At 44.9% G+C, this 19351-nt stretch overlaps 2 protein-coding genes across 2 annotated transcripts in view; both read left to right on the top strand.

Moving 5' to 3' along the window:
* The window catches only part of ABCC9 (ATP binding cassette subfamily C member 9), a 71339-nt gene extending 69559 nt beyond the window's left edge, over positions 1-1780 (top strand). The window contains exon 43 of the mRNA XM_019292671.3: positions 1475-1780. Coding sequence (XP_019148216.1) covers positions 1475-1612 — 138 coding nt within the window. The 3' untranslated portion in view covers positions 1613-1780. The remainder of the gene's footprint in view (positions 1-1474) is intronic.
* Positions 1781-11556: 9776 nt separating this feature from the next.
* KCNJ8 (potassium inwardly rectifying channel subfamily J member 8) lies at positions 11557-19131 on the top strand. Its single transcript, XM_010410292.4, has 3 exons — positions 11557-12074; positions 12312-12756; positions 16298-19131. The coding sequence occupies exons 2-3, from the start codon at positions 12392-12394 to the stop codon at positions 17196-17198; spliced, it is 1266 nt and encodes a 421-aa protein (XP_010408594.1). The 5' UTR covers positions 11557-12074; positions 12312-12391; the 3' UTR covers positions 17199-19131.
* The last annotated feature ends 220 nt before the right edge of the window (positions 19132-19351 follow it).

Genomic DNA, 19351 nt, shown 5'->3' with positions numbered 1-19351 from the left:
TAACAATGGGAATTACCTCCCAAAATAATACCTTTTCAGCTAGGGGTTTATGATGTTCTTTCCCATTTTCCTGCCACTTCTAGTGCCCAAAAGTTCCATATATCCATGCATGTCTATACATACACATGCACAGACATGTGCTGGATACCATTAGGAATATTTCCACCTTCTGACAGTGGCATTACTCAACAAACAGAGGTTTTCTCCACGAGATAAATACGTGTTTCAACAGCTGTTTCATTTGCCTTGTCTGGAATCCAGTCCTGTGGTTAGAGATTACAGTCAGGCCTCCTGGACTCTGGTTTCAAGCCTGTCAGTGAGTAGTTTGTGTCAGGCAAGCCACTTAACCCAGCTCATTTACAATGTGCTCCAAGGTTCTTGGCTGTGTAAATGATGAAGATCCTGGTGGTGAGGTTGTTGTCCTTCAGTTGCATGCTGTATTGTCCTTCTGGCTGGAATCTCACTTTTCTTTGGCTTTGCCTTTCCAAAGTCAGTGTCCCAAGTGAAATAGCACACATTACTATGTAGCTTTCCTCACGGAGCTGGCTTCATTCCTTCTCCTCATTCACAGCTGATCCTTCCTTCACCCACCTGTTTTTCTGTTCTTTTTTCCAGCATCGCGTATCTCACATTTTGGATGCCAATCTTGTCCTAGTCCTTTCTGAGGGCTTTCTAGTTGAATGTGACACTGCCTCAAACTTGCTCCTCAAAGAGAACGGCCTGTTCACCACTTTGGTGAAGACTCACAAGTAGACTCTCTCAGTCCACCCTGTTCACAGGACTTCTGGCTCTTTGGTAGTTATTTTTACCTCTTCAGTTTCATTTCACTCTGCTTCCTTTCTACTGCACAGCTTCTGAGAGGACAGTGCAAGAAGGTGTTTCTTGTGTGGTTCCTGGGTTTGTTTAATTTCATGATTATTTATGCTGACCATACCTAAATCTTAGACATGCAGCTGACATTGAAACTACCATGTCAAGGAAATCCAACCCATGAAGTGATCTCTGACTTTCAGCCTGTGTAGTGAAATATCACACTTTTAAGAGTTCATCCCATCTATACCTGACCGGCTGTATTCATATGGCCTTGAAATTAAACTCAAACTGGTTTCAAACCTGTAGCCTATGGGATTAAGCTGTTGCCTGGAGCATGCTCAAATTAAATCTCAGAGGGATTTACAGAAGGAACAGCCCAGGAGTGCCCTGAGATAGATGGAGAGCAGACTGCTGGGGTGCAGAGAACAAGGAGCAGAGCAAGATTCTATAACACCTGACAGTGCATTTATTTTTAGTATTTTTAGGCTTGGTGGCAGAGCCTGTAAAGTAATTGCAGATCTCTTCAGGTTAAAGTACAGGAATCTATTCCAAATATTGCTGTAAACAGGGACAGCCTTTCCCTGATGGGGTTTGCCTCGCATGAGGCCCATTAGTGAGAATTATCCAAATGAAAAACTCTGTTTGCTTTCCTTCATGCCAGCACCGGGTTCACACCATCCTCACTGCAGACCTGGTCATTGTCATGAAGCGAGGGAACATCCTGGAATACGATACTCCTGAGAACCTGCTTTCCCAGGAAGATGGCATCTTCGCTTCCTTTGTCCGGGCTGACATGTGAAGAGCCACACGATGCATTTTAACAGCTTATTTTTAAACAGATGAAATGCAAATATTTTCTACTCAGTGTAACATCACTTTTACCTTTTTTTTTTTGTTTTGCTTTTTTAGAGCTTTTCTCTTCACACTTCTATCTTCCAAAAGAATAAAGCCTATTGCTATACACGTATGCCTTGAAGCAATAAAAATGTCACTTTATTCAAAGCTACTAAACTTCACACACACACACATGCCCACACAGAGGGAGAAGTTTTTACTTCTTGGGAATTTGGCATTTTCCTTAGACTTTTTATTGACTTCATTTTCCTTTAAAGAGAGCAAAAGAATGCACTGATCTTATAAACTGCATATGTTAATGCTGGATCCAGCAATAAAATCGTGCAGTTTGTCAAGGAAGCAAGAGGTTCCCCAGATGCATTCTGTCCCCAGAGGGAAAAATTAGGAAAAACATCCAAGCCCATAATGCCTGGGGCAATCTGCTGCATTCCAAAGGCATAAACTTTGCTCTCCAAGTTGTAGTGGAGGGACAGTGAATGAGGGAAAGGAATTTCATCAGGAATAAGGACATTCTTCCTGTCCTTCACTTTCGTAAGCACACTTCAGTTGTGACAAAACTATTTTCAGCACAACGATGGTTTATTCCTATAGTCAGTTCCTAAATCCATATTCATTCTTCCAATTTTCATCAAAGATTCAAATCATACTATGATTATGCATGCTTTGATAGGCTTATAGAGGAATTTTGTACAGTACCTCCAGACTTTGTATTGAAGTTGATCTGAATTTATAAACTTGATATTAGCCAATCCTTTAATCATGTCCACTAAAATATTCTGCTTAAAATGGCATGTGATTAGCCAACCACTAATTTTTTTATATGTCTTTAGTCCTTCAAGTTCTATTTGGGGACAATCTTTATTTTCCTTCACACATTTGTGGCCTACCTCAAAATCAGATCTAGTGCAAGGAGGTGTGATTTTCAAATTATTGCTAGATCCTCAAGAATGCAGGTGAAGTTGGACACATATTTATATCAGGCAGCTTTGCAAAGGCTGCCTGCACCTGACTTTCACATGTGGTTAGATCCTGACCCATGGGCAGTAAACAGCCAAATGGAGTTTCACAGGCATATTTTCAAAGGTACATCTTGAGAGATCAGCTTCACTGGTAATACTCAAGGTCATTCTTACTCACCTACTGCTAAAAAATTTAGGAAGACTTAAGCGCACTTAAGCGTATTTTTAGTGTCATTAAAATAACATAATGCACAGTATTTGCCCCCTCCTCTCATGCCCAAAAATGCAATTAATTTTGGAGAAGTTGTAGGACTTGAAATTGGGATTACGTTTAGTCTGGCAGTGTAAAAATGATACAGTGGTTTATCTTTTTTAATTGGTTTTTGGAGGTTTTTATTTTCTCTGAATTATTGGAAATAAAAGCTGTGTGACACAACTAAACAAAAGAGCTCAGTCTTGAACATTTTATGAGGGGAAGTACTTCTGTGATTTCCCTGTCTACTGCTGTGAAAAAATTTTTGCTCTTTTCTGGATCAATTCCCTATGCTGACCTTTGTCATACAAATAAAATACATTTTTAAAAAGCAGACGCCTGCAGCAGAAGCACATATTGTTATCCAAATTTCACGGCCAAAAGGCCAAAATTATTCTTGATTTAATTTAATTGTCTTCAGGGAAAAGCTAATTGGATTCCCTGCTGTCAAACTTGGTACAAAGATGAAGTACAAAAAGCTTTGTTGATCTGTGTGTCTCTGGTGGCAATGCAATCCTGATTTATTTTAAGTGGTGCCAACCACTTCAGTGAGATCCCCGTTTCCACCACATTAAAGGGTTGCCACGGGCCTGGGATTGTGTCTTGTAGTACTTAAGAGGGCCAATAATTAGCACCTCTTTTCTCTTAGGTTTTTCCCAGAGCCATTACAGGTGTGAGAAGCATCTTTGCTCACCCACGCCTGTAGAAGTGAACTCTGCTGTTTGAACACATGGAACAGAAAATCTCTGATGTGGTGAGGAGAACCTCATCATGCTCCAGTTGTTTGGAGGGAGGAGTGCAGGAATATTGGCCCCAGTGTTATATTCACCACGAATGAAGTGTTGGGTGACTACTGCAGCGTGTCCCACTGCTGCCCAGCAGGTTTAAAAGCACAATCTCATTTCTAAAGCAATTAATCCTATTCAACACAGACAAATCTTACAAGAGAACATAAACCTCCTGCTGCAGACACAGGAGATCTCCTGCTATAGCTGCTGTCCATATGATGGTACAGACTCACCAAGGGCTTAGGCTGAACAGTTTTTGTGTTTCCCACTAAAGGAGGAGGGTGTTTCCAATAGCTGCACAGCTGTTTTGTTACTGAAAAGGGTGCAGAAGGGATGAAATCTTTGAAACAAATTTGGTTTGGTTTCATGTAAAGGTCTAAAATGTGTCCCACTTGGGAGCAGTTTCCTAAGGCTGTGGCATGTGCACAGTACAGGAAACATTAGCCTGGAGATTTTGCATCTTTGACTCTTCACACTGCCTCTTCTGCTGGTAGGCCCTTCTTCTCTTCCACAGACTCCTTGCTCTTTTTTCTTCACCATTTTCTTACATCATAGCCCTCTGAGGCTCCTGCTTTATCTCAGGATGCTCCTCATTCTGCCTGTTCCCTCCCACTCCTTCCCAGTTGAGCTCCATGCCCCCTGCCCCATTTCTTCTCTCACACAGCTCTGCACTCACTCTCCTTTCCCCTTTCCTGTCTTTTGTCATAACACCCCTGCTCTTCAGGGGGACACTTACTCTAGTGGCATCATGGTTTGGGGTTGGTTTGTTTTTCTAAGCATTAAACTAAGCAAGCTTTCATTATTGTGATATTATGCTTCAGAACTATGAAGTTCTTCCTTTTGCAAAGGAGCTTTGAATGTGAACACTGGCTATGTGTAAAATTAACTATGGACAGACGAAAGTCATCTCTTTGGTAGATCCTAAATAATATTTCTTATTACCGCAGGCTTGGTTCCTACGGTATATCACCGTGTCCCACAGCCATAGGGAGGAGGAGGAGGAGAAGATCGAACAGGCAGGAATTGTGCAGCAAGATTGATTTATTTAATTATTTTACAAACTCTTTTATAGACTTTTTTCTTCATAATTTAATTGGACAAAGGATCAGCCACCCCTTGGGGTGATTGGCTAAAATCCTAAAACATCTATTGTCAAAATATTTTTCTACTATACCATAAACAAGACTTTTCAAGGTTGCAGGTGGCTTGGTTGTTTACATAACTCTGCTACCTCTTCTGTGAGAGAGAAAAGTCTCTCACGGACTTAGAAAATAGCAAGAAAATCCTTGCTAGCAGCATTTTTGTATCTACAATTTCTCATCCCATCTGCATTCATTTTTCTGGTAACTGTTTCTGGAAGAGAAACAGCAAAGTAGAAGGAGTAGATCCCTTGTTGCCAATCATAGAATCACAGAGTGGTTTGGGTTTGGAGGGACCTTAAGGCTCCTCTTGTTCCACTCCCTGCCATGGGCAGGGACACCTTCCACTATCCCAGCTTGCTCAGAGCCCCATCCAGCCTGGCCTTGGACACTGCCAGGGATGGGGCAGCCACAGCTTCTCTGGGCAACCTGTGCCAGGGCCTCCCCACCCTCATGGGGAACAATTTCTTCCTCATATCCAATCTAAACCTGCCCTCTGTCAGTGTGAAGCCATTCCCCCTCCTCCTAGCACTGCACTCCCTCACAGAGTCCCTTCCCATCTTTCCTGCAGGTCCCCTTAAAGTACAGAAACTGGCTGTGCAACTGCTTGTGGAGCCACAGCAGTGTTTCTTAACCTTTGGCTTACAACCCGTGGGTAACTTTCCTACTCCTTGAGCCGTGTCTAATGGCTGGCACAGATCAAAGTCTACCTTCCTGTTCTGTCGCTGTTCATCACACTCATCACAGCGCATAACAGCTCATCCCTGCTTCTTCTAAACTAGAAATATCCCATACAACCTTTACTGAGCCCAAACTTAATCATGCTGGGAAACACTGGCACTTCCCCTGAGCAGTTTGGGATAGCTCTGTTAAGCCAGGGGCATAAGCAAGGCAAAGTCTGCAGGGAGAGATCTCTGCTTTGTTAGGCCAAGTGATCCACACAAGAAGTATCTCAAGTGTTTGTAAGTTCCAGTCTCACTGCAGACCTGAAAAAGCTCTTTATTTGCAAGAGTGTGCCTGCTTTTCCCAACTGTATCATTCAGCTGAAAGAATATATTCTCCAAAGCTTCCCAAGCACTTGGTCAAGCCCCTTTTAGGTTTGTGTAAACTAGCAGAACACCTCTGCTATAAATTTGTACACCTCCATGCAACTCAGTTAGTACCAACAGGAATATGGCCCAAAGAAGTTTGCATCTCATTATATGTAAAACCTCTGCAAAAAGCAATCATATTGAATTGTGTTTTCTTAAAATATAAATACAATTTTGAATGTGGTCAAGTAGTAAAAACTCCTTGTACAATGAATTGCTTTATTTAATTGGTTGTGCTCTTTTTGCTTCCCAAAGCAATGGACTGTTGTGTTTTATTGTATAAAGATGTTAATTCATTCACAGACAGTTCTGCTAATGCATCATGATAAGCTGAAGGAAACCTCACGTGAGCATTTTACACAAGATTTGTAGGTATTTTATCAAATAAATAAGTAGACATATAATGCACTTGAGCCAACAGCTAGCTTTATAAAAAAAGCTGTGGGCAGGGGCCATCTTTTCATTACCATATTTCCATTACCCAGTGTCAGAAGCTGGAGTATGTTCCCCTTGGAAGCACTATAACCCCGTGTCCCCAGTGTGATACTGCCAGTCGAAATCAGCTCTAAAGTATCCACTGAAACCACAGCGCCACTTGTAAAAACCTCTCTGGAGCAATGATTCTCCCATGAGTTGTGATTAAAAGCAAAAATTAACTCAGTATATTTGTATCCTCAAGTAGCATCTTTTGAAAGCCTTATTTAAAATCGAAATATGTTATGTAAATTCTCTGATATGAATTCCATGGTGGCATGTGAAGAACTCCTTAGTTTCTTTGGAAATAAATCCTTTCAGAGGCAAAACTAAGAGACTACTAAGAAAAGTCTGAAAACAAAACTGTAAATCAAATTATTCATTGCCATGCAAACATCCCAATCATTTCCACATTGGTTTTTTACTGCTCTGTTTTTTCTCCACTAGAATTGACCTCTGTGCAGAACTGTGGGGAAAGACTATCAGGTATTCAAATTATCAAAAAAACTGTCCTGAAGCAGAAGTTCTCTGACTCGTACAAATTAGCAACTTGCTGATGCTGTCTTGGCAGGACAGCTTAAAGCATTGGCTTGAATGAAGCTAAGAAGCTTCCAAGTGTACTCTGTCAAGAGAAGAGAGATTTTTAGAAAATCTATTTACTACAGTTACTAATAATTATTCACTATTGACAGCATTCGTCTGCTGCTAGGTACTACCCATGCAAACAGAACAGACATTCCTGGCAGGGGCTGCTCATTTCTTTAATATAATAAACCACATTCTGAACACTATAAACAAGCAGTCATTTAAAAAATATTTTTAATTGGTTTCTGTTAGGTGTAATTGTCATTCATCACGTGCTTGTCATAGAACATGGGGATTTTCATCCCAAGAACTGCTGTATAATAATGCAGCATTCAGCTCACGACACCACACTGCACATTTCAGTGGCCACTGCATTCATTCCCATGTATGTATATTAGTCTGCTTTATACATAAATACATTACATGGTTATACAACCTTTGGATTAAAGGTATAAGTAAGTAATGAACAGTCCCAGCTAGGACTGCCCAAAAGAGTTCCACATAGCTATTCTCATGACATTTCTTAACTCTCCCTTTAATTTACTTCAGGATTTTCGGGCTATATCCATAAATATCACTTCCAACGTGCAGTAAAATATTTAACCATGTAACTAAGGAACTAATGCAGCTCCGTGTAAATGACATGGTCCAGATCTACCACCCTTCAGGATCACAGCCGCAGATGCCCCAAGGCAGCATATTCTTGCTTATTTAATGGTTATATGTGTTTTTATTCTACCAGCCACATTAGGCCCTTACTCTTTCAGCAATATGACCATTAGACTTCTTTGTCAGAGTCAGGAAGGTTGGAGTCTAAGAATCTCTGAGTACTGTGGCTGAATTATTCAGGTTTGGGGCCATCTGCTTCTTCAGGTCCCAGCACAGCATCTGAGATTTGAGGGCTTGGAGCTGCCAGATATTCCGTGATAAGGTCTGAATTTGAGAATGGCATCTCCCTTCTGTCACTGGCACAATCTTAATTTAACCCTGGAAAAGCCAGTGAGCCAGAGAGGAGAAGAACATAACGGACACCACACTCTAGGAACACAGCTAGAGACTCACTGTAGCCATGTTCAACCCACCTAGAAACTGATTTACAACCATCCTGTAACTTATGGCATGGAGAGGCAAGGAAACAACCCCAAACTGGGGTTGCTCTTCCCAGAGCCTTAGGATAAACTCCAGGAAAAGGTATGTAATGAACAAACTTCACTATGCAACTTACATTGGACCAGGGGCACTAGTCACATGTATTCTGATGATAAAAACTATTTTTGTCCTGCTGCTCTTGCATGAAACAGGAGGAGAAAAAAAGAGCTGGTTCAGGGTAACAGATGCCCTTAGTTTGCAGTTTCTGCTCTTTCATGTTTGATGGATGTCCTGCCAGCTCATGTAGGGAAGAGTTCACCCACGCTATCCGAATATGGCTTATCAGCTTTGTGTCTCTGTGGAAGCCTCTAAGTGCATGACATCTCTGGACGCCTGCAAAGTCATCCTATCTCTAAGCTAAGATTAGAATTTCAAACAAAACTTATTACGAAGCAGGATTTTCTGAAAGGGCTGGACATGGCTATAATGGGGAAATTTCAGATTCATGTCTAAGCGCATTATTTAATCCTGTTTTTTAGATAGGCATAGTTGTAAAGTGATATTTACCATAATATCACTAATGCTTGTGGGTGTAGGGGAATGAAACAGCAAGAAGGAGACACATGAAGGGCCTTAAGAAAACTGGACCTAAAACTGTCATCAATTCTGAGCATTTTTTTCCTGAAAAGGCTGTGTTCACAACACTCAGACACCATGTTCCTTACCAAACGGGTTAGGAGACGTTTTAGGAGATTTTCCCAGCTATTACTTGAATCTCAGACTCAAGTGTGCATGTGGCAACCAAACAAGTATTTAAAAGGTCAGAGGGGACGGGTTTTAGTAGCTGTCACTCCCCAGAGCATATTCATACACTGGAACTTAGGGAAATGGATGCTGTGCTCAGAATCATGTCTGGAGCTCTTGATCCTCACATCCCTGTGGTCATGGCCCAGCAGGCTTCCTCAAAACTATAATCTCCAGTAAAAGTGAGGAGGAAGGCATCTCTTCCAGTATAGAACAGGCAGAGAGGAAAAGATGGGATTTTATGAACACTTTTCCTGCACTGTATGATGGTGGGTGAAAGGATCAGTAACTTCTGTTCAGTCACACTGGGGCTCTGCCAGGACTATTTGTGTGTGCTTGATGGATCCCTTCCTATCTCAGCTACAAAAATTCCAGCCTCTGCAGGGTGCCCAGTGAAGGGGGAGGAAACCTCCAGCAGGTTAGTGGGGAACATGTGGGGCTGAGAGCTCACAGGGGACTCCTGACAGTGCCAGTGCTGGCAGCAGTTTCTGTTCCACTTCAGTAGATTGAGGAATGTTACTCCTTGCTCCCACCTGCCCTCAAAGATGGGTTTAACCCATTTTTTCAAACTACCTGCTAATCCACACTCTAACTTAGGGTCACACAGTTGCACTCACTACCAGCAGAGATGGGGTGGGGAGCACAGCAGCAGCTGAGGGGCTGAGCAAGAAGGGGATGGGGTCAAAACCAGCCACACATGGGTTATGCTCTGAGGTGGCAAGTAAATAAAGCAACATTTCTTTCTGTGCTCCTGCTTATAAAGCTGTGGCTTTCAAGAGCTTCAGAGGAAACTGTGTGACCGGGCAAGTGGCATGAGCCAATCTGTGTCAGAAGCAAAGTCATACAATTCAAGGATCTCATGGAAAAGTGAGGGGTGGGGAGTGCTCCATGCAGTTCCCAGACAGTTATTTTGAGTTGCATCTAGCAGCCGTACTGGGGAACAACAATCTTGTTTCTATCCCTAGAACAGAACAAATACTTCACAGGAGCTAAAAGGGAGAAGGGCAGAGGAAAAGAATAAGGAAAAGGGAAAAAGGAAAAGGGAACATTTTTTTTCATGTGTATTAAACCAGTTATTTCCAATAGTTACATCCAAGTGAGATGCACTTTTGGAGACTGCATGAAACAAATGAGTCAGTCCCTCTAGAGCTGTCTCTGCCACCCCATTTGTAGCAGGATCGTTTCCCAAGTTCTCCAAGCCCGGCCCACAAAGTGCCACACACCAACAATGCTAACCCTGCAGATACCCACCCAAGTGACTTTATGTGTTTGTACTCAGAGTCTGGTTAGAATCTAAACATATTTGGCTTAGACCCTGATTTTTCAGCTTCCCATCTGCCTAAAGTTAATTTCACACACAAATACTTAGCTAATTGCCTAATATGACTGGAGCTTTGCATCTGTCTCTCCTCTGGCTACCGGGTATGTGGTATTAGCAAAGGCCAGTGCTGGAGAAGTTTCCAGGAACCACTCATCTATTTAAAGTTGAGCACGTGCATGTGTTCAGCAGGGTGGATATCTTCAAGCTGAGGATTACACTGCCTGTCAAAGGTGCCTTCTCAGTTTTTCCAAGCCTGAACATGCTTAAAACCTTCCTGATTGCAACAGGCCTGTCAAGCAGTTCCCTAGTTTACAGAGAGGAGTGAGGTATTTTGTTCTGTATAAATTTTATACCCTACAGGTGATTCACTTGAGTGGTACACAGAAAAGTTTGGAACCTCCCTACCATACACACACACACTCACACTCCTTGGATTGGTGGTTAATCTGACACAATCTCTGCACTTGGCTTCATTAAAATCTAAATTTAGATATTTTCATAAAGTTGATGTACTGTTTACTCTTCCTATTACAAACCCTAAGACCTCAGGACAAAAAAAAAAAACAAAAAAAAAAAAAAAAAAAAAAAAAAAAAAAAAAAACCAAAAAAAACCCAACAAAAAACCTGCAATTTCCAAGAATGCAAGTTTCCATTAAACACAAGGGCCAAAACTGTAAACCTCAACCAGTGGGAAAGAGAAAGAACTTCAGTGATTTCACTGGGGAGGTGGGGGAGAGGTTGTCATTGTGCATAATTCCTCCTATACCCATCCCAAATACAAGCCTCCATCTGCCGGTGCCCATTCCCCAGCTGAACATTACAATGGGCCTGATGCGACCCGTGAAAAGAAATGTCTTTCCTCCTTTTCTTGCAGAGACAGGTAATTAAGTTTGTCCAAAGCTGCAAAGGTCATGAGATTCTGGCTTTGGTCCCCCAAACACTTACGCACAAGCCTCGTTTTCTCTGTCTCAGCCAGATTTGAGGGAAGATAAAGCCAGCGCAACTCCTGGCTTGCCAGGGGAAGCAGGCAGGCGCGCAGCTTTGTATACCCAGCGAAACGGCACAGACCACCAGTGTTAGCACCTTGCCCCGCTGCTAAATGGCCCGGAACCTGCCTAAAAGCCCCGAACCCATCGGCCACAGGCACCGCGCAGCGAAGGGAGCTGTGAGCCCGTGCTCCGCATCCCGACCGCGGTTCCCGCCCCGGCTCCGCATCCCGAGCGAGCCCCGCACCCCGAGCGAGCCCCGCACCCCGAGCGAGCCCCGCATCCCCAGTCCGACTCCCGCCCGGCCCCTCCGCGCATCCCCCCCGAGCCCCGCCCCGCTCCGCCCGGACCCCCCCGCTCCGCCCGGCCCGCTCCGCCCGGGCCGGCCGCGTCCCGCCCCGTTCTGCGGTGAGTGGCGGCGGGGCCGGGGGGGTCCCTGCGAGGCGCCGGGGGTCAGGCAGCCCTGCCCTCCCCCGGTGGGACGGGCCAGCCGCCGGGGAGCCGGGCTTTCCGTGGGTTTGTTCTGTCACCCGTTTGGGGACAAAGTTTGGAAATAAAGGGAGGGTTTCCCCGCCTGATCCCGGAAGGGAAGGAGAGCCTCGAGGGAAAATGCGACCGCTTGCTCTGTGGAGTCCCGTTCCCTGCCTGCCGCACCTCCAGCTCAGCCCCTTCTTGTGATGCTGTCGGGGGACGGGGCAGGGGCTCCCGGCGGGCTGCTGGATGCGCTGCGGGGCTGCAGCCGTAAGGAAGGAGTCTCCACACTCTCTCCGCAGACTAAATTCGGCTCAAACCACAGACATCTGATTCTTCAGGTCCTGAAGGATGCGAATAACTTAGTGCTTCGTGTTCCGGTACCCATCTGAGCATTGCTGTCTCCCGGAGAAACAGCCTGAGGAACCGACCTGGTGTCTGTCACGGTACTTTACACCGACTTTGTGAGACTGCTTTGCAGCCTCCCTTCCTGCAAGGAGTCTCCTAATAGCATCTTTCATTTCTGCTACGAGCTGATACTGACTGCTCATATAAAAACGATGGTCTGAGAGAGGGAGGGCACTGTAGAACCAGCATTTAATGTAGGGGGGTTTGGCAGGGGGTACCTAATCGGGACTTCTTGCACAGGTGACAACTCTGACCAGGCTCTCTCTATTTTGCAGGGTAAAGCGAGCCCTGCGGCGACTTGCTAGAGGGACCGTCCTCCATTTCGCATTGCTGAGTGGACTATGGTGGCAGGAAGATGTTGGCTCGCAAGAGTATCATCCCTGAAGAGTATGTGCTGGCACGGATCGCTGCCGAGAACCTGCGCAAGCCGCGCATCCGCGACCGGCCACGCAAAGCCCGCTTCATCGCCAAGAATGGCGCATGCAACTTGGCCCACAAAAACATCCGTGAGCAGGGGCGATTCCTGCAGGACATCTTCACCACCCTGGTGGACCTGAAGTGGCGTCACACGCTGGTCATCTTTACCATGTCCTTCCTGTGCAGCTGGCTGCTCTTTGCCATGATGTGGTGGCTGGTGGCTTTTGCCCACGGCGACATGGACCCGAGCACAGAAAACACTTTGAACAGCACGAAGTGGACACCGTGCGTGACGTGTGTCAGGTAAAGTAGAGTTTGGTGGGATGAAGGACGGGGAGGGACAGAGCTGCCTGCTGTCCTGGCGTTGTCTGAAGTGCAGCTTTTGGTTTACATGAACCGTTATGTTTGGTTGAGACAGTTGAAAAGTGCAGTGTTTTCCTCTAGATTGCGTAAACTCAGCAAGCCTCCCAGGCTTGGAAAATACTGTACTGTAGATGTCTTTGATTCCTTACAGGATCTGAAAGAGAGGGAGACCTGCTGCTTTTCATGTGTCTCCACACTCTGTGGGTAACTCGATTGCCTGTCGAGATAAGAGCCTGCTGCAAGAGTGGGTATGTGTTATATGTATTGTAACGTTGTCTACGGCAGCGGGAGCATCCCCAGCGCCACGCCAGCGAGAGGTGCTCCCTCCAGAGCAGTTCCCGCGAGGCAGGGAACCAGCCCTGGGTGTCACGCAGGGCACCAGCCACAGGTGCCAGGAAATGTGTCACTTAGGGCAAAACTAGGTGCGTTTCAAGATGAATCCCATGAGACTCTTAAATATGCGAGGCTTCAAAATACCTTGGTGAAGCCACAGGCCAGCAGTTTGACAGAGGAGCACTTTCCACACTGTACATGATGTGTCAGACAGTGAAAGCTTAAGGGATGACTGGATTAAATGTCACCTGTTGAAGTATTTTACTCTCCGTCCCCAAAGCCACAGCAGTTGTCAAGGCTCTGATAAGCTGACACAAACATACATGGAAGAGAAGACTGTGAATTGCAGGTGGGGTAAGCCATAAGATCACTTCAGGATCTCATCAGTTAAATCTGCCTTTGTCGCACTAGGTTTTTAGGTAGAAAAGTCCTGGTTCTCTACCACCAGACTGCCCCAGATCATCTGCCTTTACACATTGCAGTGCTGTGAGGGTCTGGGGGCTGCAGAGTGCTCTGAGACGTCAGAGAATCCACTTCTCTTCTCTTCTTTCCCACACAAAGTTTTGAGGCAACTCATCAAGTCTGAAGGGACATTGTATCTGGCCCATGAGGTAGCAGGCATTTAATTCTCCCTTTGTTTTGACACTTCTTTTGCTAAATGGAGATTTTCCGAGGTAAAATAAGAGGAGATTTTTCCAAGCTAACCTTCACTAGGTTGGGGGGAATTGGAGCAGGGGTTGCTGTTTTATTTCTTCTCCAATGCCTGGCCACAAGCAGTTTCCTCTGAAATGAGATGTCATGACCCAGCTTGCGCCCGCAGGAGCGTTACCCCTGGCATTTCTGGGATTTGTGGGATCTGTCCAACCGGAACTAGCAAACAGCTACAGCCCTGCAGCTCGTCAGGGTCAGCTGAGGGGACATCCCTGCACGTGGCTGGTGGCTCCCTTGGTGTGGCTGCTGGGTCACCCCACAGGTCCTGAGCTGGGGGCCAGGGGCTTCATGCCACTGGGGCCAGGCACATCCACAGCCAGGACTCTGCCCCTATTCCCTCCCCGTAGCTACCTGTGGCTCTTCCAGGATGTCTGCTGGGAAGCACAGTGAATGAGTCAATAGAAATTCTGGTTTAGCCCATGCCAAAGAACACACACCCCTCCCTCATGGGGTGTTCAGGCAGCAGCTGCTCCAGTCCAATGTCCAAGCCATGGGAAATCTTTTCCTTTCCTAGGGAAATCTGGCTACCACTTTGGCCAAAGTCATGAAGTAATGATGTGACTGCTGACATCTTTAAGAATGGCAAGGTTTTGGGTGTAAAATATCTTTAGTATTGCAATGCCAGAATCATGGCAAATTGTTTTTAAGCTACTCCCCTGAGATTTAGGCCCACAGATATTTCAGGAGAGCTTTCTTGGGTAGATGCCATTACATATTTATGGGAAAACCTGGCTTTGGAAATTTTAACCAGTGCCTAGAGCTTGCACAGCACTTTCATTTTACAAAGTACTGCAGAAATTTCTAAGCCTCACAGCTCTTTGCCACAGAAAGCAAACATTATCCAAAAAGGAAAGCTGTTACACAGCTCTGGGGGGAAGGACCTGGGAACAGTGTGATTTGCACTTACTCTCTCCCATTTCACATGGTCAAAATGCTTTACAAACTTGCTCTTTCACTTACTTCCACTGTTAAAAACGTGGATTTCTTTCTTTTTTTCTTTTTTTCTTTTTTTTTTTTTTGAAAGAAATAATATTGCTAAGGGAAGTCAGGTTATTTACTGGATGGATTTTTAAGCTGAATGAAGTTTAATCCAGAAGCTTCATTCTGCATGTAAATGAATATTCATGAACACAAGAAATCATTCCATGGATTCTATTAATTAACTCCTTCATCTCTGATTTCTTCACAGTGAAATACAAAAATTACCCCCCTCAATACAAAGGAACTTATTAATGATTAAGGAAAATAGCAAAGGCAAAAGAAAAGAGTTATTTCAAAGATATCTGTGCAGAGACTGGCTGGTTTTCTGAAAGATAGACTTTCTCATTGCACAGAAAATTATCCCTAGTATTGCCTATGCTACTTGAATGTGTCCTTGATATACCAGTGAAAATATGGCTAGTAAATAAAAAAAAATTAAAAGCAGATTAATTGAAAAGCAGAGCAAACCAAATGAATGATTAAGACCTATCTTCATGGGCAGGATATATTTTCCAGGTATATCCCTGTTAAACATTGGGATGCTTCAGATTTATTGGATTGTGCTTGAAGGATGTATCTAGAAGGAATAAAGGAATAAATAAATATAAAAGGAAGTTAAGGACCCTGATTTATACAGGGGATATGACTTTGTGGCTACTATAAAGTATTTTGGGAAGTTTGTGGACAGCATTTTCTGACATCCAGCACCATAGCATTTTAGGGTATTTAACTTAACCCACACTTCTACATCCCACTTCTGTGTTGACATTTTCCAGCTGGTCTTTCCCTGGCAGTGAGCTAAACCCAAGCCCTGGGTCACAGGGCTGTGCTGCTGCCAGGGTGTGCAGGGGATACCCTGGGGGCCACTGGCCTCTCTCTGCAGCCTCATCCTGTTCAGTCACAAGATGAGCAAGGGTTTGGGAAGCGTCACAAATCTGGGAAAGCCCCATTCCCCTCCCTCCGCAGGAAATTTTGGGTCACAATTCAGGTAGCATGAGTGAAATGCTGCAGTTTTCCCTGTTTCCTTTCCCTGCATAGGCTGGTGGAAGGATCTCAGTGTGCCAGCTGACTGCCCACTCTTGCCAAAACCACCTCTCTCCACCAAGAGCTTCATGGGATGGAGAAGGTGGAAAGCCCAGCTGTTCCAGAGCTGTTCACTAAGCCAGTGGGCAGCCTGTGCTCCTGGACAGAGATTCCCTGAGCAGCTCAGGGTCACCCAGATGGTCTTTGAGGAGCTCAGGCTCTGAGGTCTCCCCTGCCACCATCAGACACCACACCAGCCACACAAATCTAAGCCACCTAGCATGCAGTGCTTTGGCTGGTGTTAACAGAAGGCTTATGTGTACTAGAACCATACAAATAGGTCCTTAAGTTTGTTTCTGGAAGTACGTGTTAACAGCTTCTTAGTCCGTGCTACATGTCCTGAGAGTTAACTGGGTGCAATCTTCCCCTACAGGTCCTTCACCTCCGCTTTCCTCTTCTCCATCGAAGTTCAGGTGACCATTGGCTTTGGGGGCAGGATGATGACCGAGGAGTGTCCCCTGGCCATCACGGTCTTGATCCTGCAGAACATTGTGGGGCTGATCATCAACGCTGTCATGCTGGGCTGCATATTCATGAAGACGGCACAGGCTCACCGGCGGGCCGAGACGCTGATCTTCAGCCGGCAGGCGGTCATTGCCGTCCGCAATGGCAAGCTCTGCTTCATGTTCCGGGTGGGGGACCTGAGGAAGAGCATGATCATCAGCGCCTCGGTGAGAATCCAGGTCGTGAGGAAGACCACGACCCCTGAAGGAGAAGTCATACCCATTCACCAAGTGGATATCCCCGTGGATAACCCCATTGAAAGCAACAACATTTTCCTGGTGGCTCCCTTGATCATTTGTCACGTCATAGACAAGCGGAGTCCTCTTTATGACATATCCGCTTCCGACCTGGCGCTCCAGGACCTGGAGCTCATCGTGATACTGGAAGGGGTTGTAGAAACCACCGGCATCACAACACAGGCGAGAACCTCCTACGTGGCAGAGGAGATCCTGTGGGGTCACCGCTTTGTGCCCATCGTCACCGAGGAGGAAGGCGTGTATGCCGTTGACTACTCCAAGTTTGGGAACACCGTCAAAGTGGCTGCGCCGCGCTGCAGTGCCCGGGAGCTCGATGAGAAGCCCTCCATCCTCATCCAGACCCTGCAGAAGAGCGAGCTGTCCCACCAAAACTCGCTGAGAAAGCGCAACTCCATGAGGAGAAACAACTCCATTCGGAGGAGCAACTCCATGCGGAGAACCAACTCCTCACTCATCGTGCCCAAAGTGCAGTTTATCACGCCCGAGGGGAGCCAGAGTGCCTCAGAAACGTGATGCACAGCTTCGTGCCATGGCACTGGCTTTGGAAGGAGGAGGCATCTGAGGTATTTTGCTTCAATTTCCTTTTACTTAAGAAATCAAGAACACGATGCAGAAGAGAACCATGCAAGAACTATTTATTCCATTACTTACTGAAAGCACCCCCTAATGGCATTAGAAAACACCTTAGCACTTAGTGTATGAATTAATAAAAAATGGCACGTACACTAAAGAAAACACACTTCACTCATGTAATATAATGTGTATTTATACTTGTTTTAATGGCATGCTGATTTTTTTAATCATATTTTTCCTATCAAGAGTCTCTTTCTTCTGCTGGCTGTCACAAAATGTGGGGCTTTCCTATGTAAGTGAGTGCTTTCACGAAACTTCTGCATTCAACACCTCCCATGGATTTTGTGCATGACATTTGGATGTTGACCTGTTTGTGTGAATTCCTTGTTCTCTTAAAGGGAATAGCTAAATTCATCACGGATTTCACTGGAGAAGAGCCACCATTTTACCTTTGGTTTTCCAGGCTTTTTCTTTTCTGTTGGTTTGTGGCAAGGGCATTATGAGAGCAAATTCAGGTCAGGTGGAGTGACCTGTCCACCCCACAGGAAAACTGGTTTCACTCCAGGCAGGAAAACCAGCGAAACAGCTAAGTGCTGCTCTTCTTCTCAGAGTGAGATACTTGGCTGCAGGACAACACACATCTTAGAGTAGCTGTAGCCCAAACTGAGAAATTCCAGTCCTCCTGGCTGCCACCTGGGCATGTGTTTCGCTGAAATTATTCAAGCTGGAAAAAGCAGATGCCTCTTTAACATTCTCGTCACGTTGGAAGACCAAATCCTGTTTCGCTTTCTCTGGTAGATTCCTACATGGAAGGAAACACGTGTACTTGCTTCACTTACTTTTCATAGGATTAAGTCTCCTTGCTCCAGCAGAAGGTTATTTTTTCCCAGTGGGAACTCATGAATGGGAATGAGAGGGAAGCCTGCCAATAATACTAGAGATAGCATTTTCAAAACTATCTGAATGGTTTTCAGGGGCACTTGGGTGCTGCTGCTGAATTCCTGTTTTTTAGCAGTGCCTCACCTGTGTTTTTATATAATCTGGCATTGAGAATTGGTGGGAAGCAGCTTTCCTCTTCAAATTAAGATGGGCATTTGTTACCTGGAGTCTTCCCAAAAATGTCATCCCAAGTTTTTCTACAAGAATACATAAAAATAAGGCAACTAATTCTGTCACATTTGGTAACCTAAATTAATACATGTTTGTTTCCTGAATAAGCATAACTATGGACAAGTTCCTGTTCAAATCTCTTGCTGAAATTGTCTTACGTCTGTGGCTTGAGAGAAGTACTATCTTTTTTCTGACCTTCCAAGCCACTCAACCATTTAAATACTTTCGGAATTTTAAATGTTTCCTTTTTCCTGTAAGGTGAAATAGTCAAAAGCAATGCTGGATTCTAATTCTCTTTGGAAATAGCACATCAGCAGTTGTTGGATGGATGGTTTCAGGCTTCATGAGGTGTTGGGTGGTGGCAGGGAGGGGCATTGCTCTGAGGTGTGGACTCCCTGCATTCGGAACAGGTGTTCTCCAGAACAAAAACTCTGACAAAATACTTCATCTGAAGCAGCAGAGGAAACGGAAGTTTCTGCTAAAAGCATTCATTCCCTGGCCTGCCCATTAATGTTCTGGAAGGGTGGATGGTGAACATCTGGAGGAATTAATCTGTCTGTTGTGTGTCCAAACAATGATCAGCTGCAGCTTCCAAGAAGAGTCAGAGGGAAGCACATACAATTTGTCTCTGTCCTCCATTTCCAGGGCTGTGAATTTCTCTGAGACTGGCTGTTGGATACATGGTTAAGTCAGATGCTGTGCAAAAGCAGGTTTTATACAAAATAATAATAATAATAATAATAATAAAAAAGTTACAATAATGTCTTGGTTTGAAAGACAGGTATCTGCCAAGGAAGGTGGGAATTTCCCTTGGAATGGAAAAAATATGACCCCCCTTCCCTCTGAATTATTATAACTTTGAAATTAAGGGGCTTTCAGGCAAAGATATGGGAAAAGGAATAACAGTTCTTTACTAGTATGTATAACAAGGCAAACAAACAGCACCACTGGCAGCAGCAGCAAACAGAACCAGAACCCAGTCC

Source organism: Corvus cornix, chromosome 1A (genome assembly GCF_000738735.6).
Source record: "Corvus cornix cornix isolate S_Up_H32 chromosome 1A, ASM73873v5, whole genome shotgun sequence".
NCBI classification, from domain to species: Eukaryota; Metazoa; Chordata; class Aves; order Passeriformes; family Corvidae; genus Corvus; species Corvus cornix.
Note: the sequence above shows the minus strand (reverse complement) of the source record. Positions and strands in the feature narration are given on the sequence as shown.